This window comes from Protomyctophum parallelum (assembly GCF_964188405.1).
Source record: "Protomyctophum parallelum genome assembly, chromosome: 4".
Lineage (NCBI taxonomy): Eukaryota > Metazoa > Chordata > Actinopteri > Myctophiformes > Myctophidae > Protomyctophum > Protomyctophum parallelum.
Window position 1 is genome coordinate 26,911,791 of NC_139700.1, and position 8,737 is coordinate 26,920,527.

Sequence of the window (8,737 nt, forward strand, 5' to 3'; positions counted from 1 at the left end):
TGAGACATCACTGAGTCGCTCACATCCTATACCCTACACTTCCATTGAGACATCACTGAGTCGCTCACATCCTATACCCTACACTTCCATTGAGACATTACTGAGTCACTCACATCCTATACCCTACACTTCCATTGAGACATTACTGAGTCACTCACATCCTATACCCTACACTTCCATTGAGACATCACTGAGTCGCTCACATCCTATACCCTACACTTCCATTGAGACATTACTGAGTCACTCACATCCTATACCCTACACTTCCATTGAGACATTACTGAGTCACTCACATCCTATACCCTACACTTCCATTGAGACATTACTGAGTCACTCACACCCTATACCCTACACTTCCATTGAGACATTACTGAGTCACTCACATCCTATACCCTACACTTCCATTGAGACATTACTGAGTCGCTCACATCCATACCCTACACTTCCATTGAGACATTACTGAGTCACTCACATCCTATACCCTACACTTCCATTGAGACATTACTGAGTCACTCACATCCTATACCCTACACTTCCATTGAGACATTACTGAGTCGCTCACATCCTATACCCTACACTTCCATTGAGACATTACTGAGTCACTCACATCCTATACCCTACACTTCCATTGAGACATTACTGAGTCACTCACATCCTATACCTTACACTTCCATTAAGACATTACTGAGTCGCTCACATCCCTAACCTACACTTCCATTGAGACATTACTGAGTCGAACACATCCCTACCCTACACTTCCATTGAGACATCACTGAGTCGCTCACATCCTATACCCTACACTTCCATTGAGACATCACTGAGTCGCTCACATCCCCTACACTACCATTGAGACATCACTGAGTCGCTCACATCCCCTACACTACCATTGAGACATTACTGAGTCGCTCACAACCTATACCCTACACTTCCATTGAGACATTACTGAGTCGCTCACAACCTATACCCTACACTTCCATTGAGACATTACTGAGTCACTCACATCCTATACCCTACACTTCCATTGAGACATTACTGAGTCACTCACATCCTATACCCTACACTTCCATTGAGACATTACTGAGTCACTCACATCCTATACCTTACACTTCCATTGAGACATTACTGAGTCGCTCACATCCTATACCCTACACTTGGGCCGCTTTGCACAGAGATATTCAAATTCTATTAAGTCTGGTGATTACCTGCCAATTCTCTTTAGGATGAAACACTAGCAGAACCAAAATGTTATGCATCCTGAGCCTAGAAAAACGAAAGAAAGGCTTTCTAATCTAATCAAATGTAATCTAATTTGACTATTCAGAACATGGTAGTAGTAGGTACATTCAACAAGACGTCCTTTCATAATAATAAAAACAATGTGTCGGGAAATTACATCATTTCTACAGTATCTGGCCCAAATCTCTGAGTTGAAAATCTTCTTTACACTAATGACAATTACAACAATTAAGAATATTTACATGCTTTATAATATATAGCCCTATATACATGCATCTCGTTATTCCTAAAGAGATGAAGTGGGTTGACCTGTTCAAATGGCTTACTAAAAGACAAGACAGTCAATTAGAGCACAGAACAGAGCCTTCCAAGACAGACAGAGTGGAGAAGTAAAACAGACACACTTAATAGCGGAAACTAGTTAAAAAACAACAAGGTCGCATGGAGAGATCACCCGTATCTACGCAAGCGAGTAGAGAGTTTGTGTTTCTCTGGAAAATGAAAGCAACCGGTTCCGATCATGATCAAGGCGGCTAGCTTGCAGACAGCGTGATCACAAAAGCCTTCCCCAGAACAAACTGACTCGCAGATATTCACACACACTGTTGTGTGGGTGCATGCTTTTGGTTAGACATACCATTGGTCCGATATCTCAAACCCTCACCCTAACCCTAACCTCCCAGGCGAAAAAGAAATATATTCTACTATTATATATTCTAAGTACTAAATGTACTTATTTTTATACTTAAGTTGCACTTAAGATGTGCTAAAACATATCTTAAATATTTTTACTTTAATATTTTTCTATACTTTTTAACCCTTTTGTGACCAAAAAAATTGTGTTAAATTGAAAATATACTTCCAGTATCCCAAGTATACTTTTGAATTTGTATTTTCGAATATATCGAGTGTATATCAAGTATTAAATAAATGCATTTAAAATATACTACCAATGTGTTAATATAATAACATTATGAACTAATGTGCTTAAAATATACTTTGTTATCTCGAATACACTATCAGATCTACTTAAACATATTATTTCTATACTTTTTAACCTTTTTGTGACAAATAAATAGTGTTAAATTGAAAATATACTTCCAGTATCCCAAGTATACTTTTTCCGATGAGTGAAAAGCATACTTATATTATATTTATAGTGTATTTTTATAGTGTATTATAAGTGTATATCAAGTATTAAATAAATGCATTTAAAATATACTACCAATGTGTTAATATAATAACATTACAAACTAATGTGTTTAAAATATATTTGATAGTATACTTGAAACTAATACAAGTATACTTCAAATTAATGACTTTTATACTCCAAATACATTTTAAGCATTATATATAATATATATGCAAATATATGCAAATTTATACTTTTCCAAAGTATATATATATTATATATATACTTCGGAAAAGTATAAATTTGCATATATTTGCATATATAACTCTTAATTGGAGCAACCATGTTACTATACATATGAATGGGAAAAGGGGAGAGAGACTGACCAAACCAACAGACATTTAGATTCATTCTAATATTCAAATAAGAACACAAATAAGAACAATAACACACGGTCCTTGGCGCCCCAGTGTATGCTGGGAAATGGACTTCGTCTAGCCACTCCCATTTCACCTGGCAGTATTTATAGCAAATTAGTACTTAATATACTTAAACTTAATATACTGAAAGTTTATACTTGTATTGTATTTATAATGTATTAAAAATACAATCTACAAATATATTTACTTAAAATATGCTAAGAGTGCATTTAAAAAATACAATCTACAAATATATTTTTAATTATTATATTAAAGTACATCTTACAATAAATGCATGTTCAGGTTAACTTGCTATGAATATATTGCTAATGGACTTAAAATATAATAATCACAAATGTATTTTTTATTATTATATTAAAGTACATCTTACAATAAATGCATGTTCAGGAGAACTTGCTATGAATATATTGATAAAGTGCTTAAAATATAATAATCACAAATTTATTTTTAATTATTATATTAAAGTACATCTTACAATAAATGCATGTTCAGGAGAACTTGCTATGAATATATTGCTAATGGACTTAAAATATAATAATCACAAATGTATTTTTAATTATTATATTAAAGTACATCTTAAAATAAATGCATGTTCAGGAGAACTTGCTATGAATATATTGATAAAGTGATTAAAATATAATAATCACAAATGTATTTTTAATTATTATATTAAAGTACATCTTACAATAAATGCATGTTCAGGAGAACTTGCTATGAATATATTGCTAATGGACTTAAAATATAATAATCACCAATATATTTTTAATTATTATAATTAAAGTACATCTTACAATAAATGCATGTTCAGGAGAACTTGTTGTGAATATATTGATAAAGTACTTAAAATATAATCATCACAAATGTATTTGTGATTATATGTATTTAAGTTAGACAAAAGTAAACATAAAATGAATGCACTCATGAAAAGCATATTTTCATACTATTTGAAATATATTTCTCATTTAGTACACTTATCACAAATCAGCTAAATCACAAATTAATTTATGTTCACTTATATTATATTTAGCAAAAATGTACTATTAATATGATTAGAGACACTACAAGTATACATTTAACATACTTTCTGTGCTAAAAGTGTACTTAAGTATGGAATAAATATATTTATTTTTCGCCTGGGCTCCCATGGGGAAGCACACCTAAACCTAACCTTAACCCTCTCCCAAACCTTAACGCACCCCTCACCAACCTTAATCCGGTCGTCTTAACGCACCCCTCACCAACCTTAATCCAGTCAGACCAATGCTATGAGGCCGGTTGGATCATTTGGATTGGTCTCAACAAACCTTTTCACTCCGTATCTTGACACTGGAAGGCCAGTGTTGTAAGATGACAACTGAATTTATGTGATTGGTTAGCCGATTTGCTCGTCTACATATGACCTTCCTTCCATTGTCATTTGGCAAATGTGAGACGTGATGGGACGAAAAGCTGTATAGGAAGGGCTAGCGCCCCCAAAAAAAGCATATCTACAAACTCACAGCATGTTGCTTGTTGCATTGCATTGTGCTTTTGAGTGACATGTACACTTTGTACGTCAAAGTAGGTAACAAGGTTTCTGCCTGACAGCAAAGTTATGATTGATGGGGTCTTATATTGGACAAAAACAAAAGACATTGTCCCTCTCTCTCAAACTATAAGGCAAGTATAGGGAAGATCCTCCCGAGTCTCTACAGCAATATGAAGTATTGAAATTGGAAATCGTGAAATCCATCTGTCTCTCGGAGCACATAGTAAGACAATATATGAAAGAGTACAGTCTGAGTGTAAGAGCAAAAAACGAGTAGATGTGAACCTCATTTGATCATTTATTACTATAGCCTCATTCTGGTGTGCTGCCTGTGTGGCTGTGTGCACGTGCGTGCGAGATAGAGAGAGAGAGATAGAGAGAAAGGGAAGTTGGGAGTCAGAAAGCGAGAAAGGTTACAGACTAATTCAGTGAACTTCAAGTTACCTCTACATAACGGGGCTTTGACACTGCCCTTCCTGAATATGAGAATAGCACAGTGGCTGTTTCAATTAAAATGTCATGTAGTCTAACAGTGAACTGTTTTTCCGTCGCCTTAGCCGCAACATAACAACTCAGCACTCGGATCAAAACCAGAACTAGCGATACCTGCACGCCATCCATCCATCCATGGTAGCCAAATGGATTGTAATCGATCAACAAAACAGATCTAGAATGGATCCTGGCTAAACGCATGAGGGCGGAAAGATTTTAATGTGCCTGAGACAGACAGACAGACAGACAGACAGAGAGAGTTACTTCAAGTTACCTCTACATAACGGGGATCGGTACAGATGTACAGGACATTATGATGATGACCATTAATCATATCAGACAGTTAACAGCATCTACTATAGAGAACAGTGTATGATATCAGCCCTGGCAGACTGTCAGACAGCACAGAATGCCTTTTATCTATGTCAGCATGTTAATGGTGGTGGACCATATGTTTTCAGTCTGCCTTGTGAAAGTTGACACTTAAAGGTCTAGTAACTTTGCCTTGTATATATTTACGAAAATAAAAACATCAAATACATTTTTGTGCCCATCATTTTCCCTCCATACAGAAGTCACTCATCAGCCACTGGAGCAGTGGGGTGGTGTTTACCATGCAGAAATTCATTGCCCTCTCTCTGCATTTAGTTTGTTTTGGCAGTCCAAAAACATCCCTGCTATCTAAACAAAATGGTGAAAAGAAAACACCAAAATGCAGAGAAAGAGAAAAGTGTTTCAAGAGATAAATGAATTGCATTTTCATAGCGATTTTCCAAGTGCTCAAAGCGCTTTTCAATGGTTCATTCATTCATACATTGGTTGGTGTAGCAGCGAACAGTCAAGGCCAGCGTCCTCACTTCCCACATTCACACACAAATGGTGGCAAGCTCACACCGACCGACTCATTGGAGGCAATGGAGGTTCAGTGTCTTGCCCAAGGACACTTCAACATGTGGACAGGAGGAGCCGGGATTTGAACCGCCGACCCAGGGATCATTCGACGACCTGCTCTACCTCCTGAGCCACAGCCGCCCTAAACACCATCACACTACTCCAGATGGCGGGAATCGATAACCATATTTTTTTATAACAGGTCAAAGTTACGTATAGCTATACATACTGTGCCTTTAAGTGTGAGTTATGCTCCCATGTCGCAAACCGATAAATAGCTGATCTACAAGTGCGATGCATTGTGAGCTTGAGACAGATCCATATCATGTTGGGGGTCCTTCCTTGACATGAAAAGGTTTGAGAACCACTGGTATTCCCTCAGTACACCAGCAGGTGTGTAGGCTGCAGCTCCAGCCACCACAAGCAGCAGGTGTGTGTGCGTGCGCACACACACACACACACACACACACACACACACACACACACACACACACACCTCCCCACATATGACGGATGTGTCATGACCTCAGCAGCTGCATGCCTGATCAACCCTTTTATTATTAATGTACGATCAGCTCTTCTATTATTAATACGCCGACGGCCTGCTGGCTTTCGACCTGGCTGGAACCAACTCACATGCAGCAACAGCCTTCTAGATTCTAGACAGTCCATTTATGACAAAGACAGATAAATAGATAGATAGATAGATAGATAGATAGATAGATAGATAGATAGATAGATAGATAGATAGATAGATAGATAGATAGATAGATAGATAGATAGATAGATAGATAGATAGATAGATACTGTATCTATCTAGGTAGGTACTATACACAGTATACAAGGTATTCCAGAAAGTTCAATATATATACATTAGCGATTAGCGTATATACTATAATAAACACTGAGGATTTGAGGATTTTTCTGTGTGAATCAAAGAGTGTGTGTGTGTGTGTGTGTGTGTGTGTGTGTGTGTGTGTGTGTGTGTGTGTGTGTGTGTGTGTGTGACCTCAACCAAAATAATCTGCTAAACCATAAAGCATCTGAGGAAATCCTCCCAGCACAGACAGTGTTTTATAAAGCCACGTTCTTTCACATTATCCCACAACAACCAACCCAGCATGAAGCATGAAGTGAACTGTGAACTGTGTCATGGATAGTCATGTAGTCCTAATAGTGTCTGTGTCAGGGCATTTTTGCCACGGACATATAAAATGGCAAAAAAACATACAGTATAGCTGAATGACCATCACAGGTCTGTAACTCTGAGTGTTCAAAGTGAATGTTTGTACACTCTCAGAGTGTACAAACGGTCCTCCTTGCAAATAAAACATTTGAGAACGACTGGTAGGCCTACTATAGTGGACTGTGGACTCATAATGTACCATAGCACGTCATAGTAAAATCAGTGGCATACATAATTATCCATAACAAAAACCTCTAGCAATGTCCGTGTACGGACATGAAGCCTGGTCTGTGTGTGTCATGATATACAGTCCAAATAACAAAGACACTTCAACTACAGTTGAAGTGACGTGTGTCATAGCATATGGGTCCTGTACCTTTGCCACAAGTGTCTGTGTGTGTCATATACCATACAGGACAGGTCCGACTCATACTTTTTCCATATAGTTGAAGTGTCTGTGTGTGTGTGTGTGTGTGTGTGTGTGTGTGTGTGTGTGTGTGTGTGTGTGTGTGTGTGTGTGTGTGTGTGTGTGTGTGTGTGTGTGTGTGTGTGTGTGTGTGTGCGTGCGTGTGCGTGTGCGTGTGCGTGTGCGTGTGCGTGTGCGTGTGCGTGTGTGTGTGTGTGTGTGTGTGCGCGCCGACTCCTACCTTTGCCGTAGTTGAAGTGCAGCTTGATGCTCTTGCCCTGGTTTATGTGCAGGTAGGTGAACCACACGGCGAAGGTCAGCAGCACCAGCAGCAGCAGCAGCTTGAACTGCTTCCGAATCTTCTTCACTGGGAACCGCAGCATGCTCGCACACACATCGTCCGCTTGGAACAACAAGCCGGGGCTGCAGTTCAACTGTGAGATGATGGTGGTGATGATGATGGTGGTGGTGGTGACGAGTGGTTTCTTTGGAGGTTGATGTGTGTCACAGAGTAACCGCCGCCCACGGCCGTCGTGGAGGAGCGGCGGCACAAACCGATGACATCCCGGCTGGACTGTTTTGTTTTGTTCCTTTTTTCCACGGTGGTGTTAAAGCATGTCCCCCGCGCGCGCGCGTGCGTGTGTGTGTGTGTGTGTCCGTGACCTGCTGCCTCGACACACTAATGCAAAAGCAGTCGTATCTTTAGACGTGTCGCTTCGATCGAGGGACTCCTTGGAGAAGAATGTTGGCTTGTTGTGAACAACACGAGGCTCGCGTTCCATCCAGTCGCTTTGCGCGGCGGTGACAGCTCAGAGAAATAGAAATAAATCTAAGTCATAAACCTTCGCACAGTTCAGTCAGAGAGTGAGTGTGACCGACTCTCTCTCTCTCTCTCTCTCTCTCTCTCTCTCTCTCTCTCTCTCTCTCTCTGACGAGCGGACAAAATAGCAGTCAGGCGATAATCTACACAAATCCCTCTCCTCTGCTTCAAGCCTTTTGCTTGATGATGTGATCGGTCCTGCACTCACACACACACACGCACGGATCATCCGTGTGGGTTTTAGACGCGCTCAAATGCACAGCGGCGGCGTCACACAAACACTCTCTCTCTCTCACACACACACACACACACACACACACACACATGCACACACACACACACACACACACACACACACGTGCACACACACAAAATAATCCGACAAGAGTCAAACAAACAGTGGGACAGCTACAGCTACAACACTGCACGATGGATGGAGTCTATATTTCTGCCGCTTTTTAGAATTTACAGTGGATTATACATTATAACGATATTCTAGCCTTAATTAAATATGAGCCTAGTAGTAAACATCCCACTCTGGATGATGACACGTGCAGGAGGAGAGCTGTCTTAACCAGGGAGGAGTGTTTTGGTCCACGCATCAGC

At 39.4% G+C, this 8,737-nt stretch overlaps 1 protein-coding gene across 2 annotated transcripts in view; it reads right to left on the reverse strand.

The window, feature by feature from the left end:
- b4galnt4a (beta-1,4-N-acetyl-galactosaminyl transferase 4a) overlaps positions 1–8,001 on the reverse strand; it is a 324,656-nt gene extending 316,655 nt beyond the window's left edge. For both annotated transcript variants that reach the window (XM_083763365.1, XM_083763364.1), the window contains exon 1: positions 7,553–8,001. In XM_083763365.1, coding sequence (XP_083619491.1) covers positions 7,553–7,694 — 142 coding nt within the window. In that variant the 5' untranslated portion in view covers positions 7,695–8,001. The remainder of the gene's footprint in view (positions 1–7,552) is intronic.
- Positions 8,002–8,737: the final 736 nt, after the last annotated feature.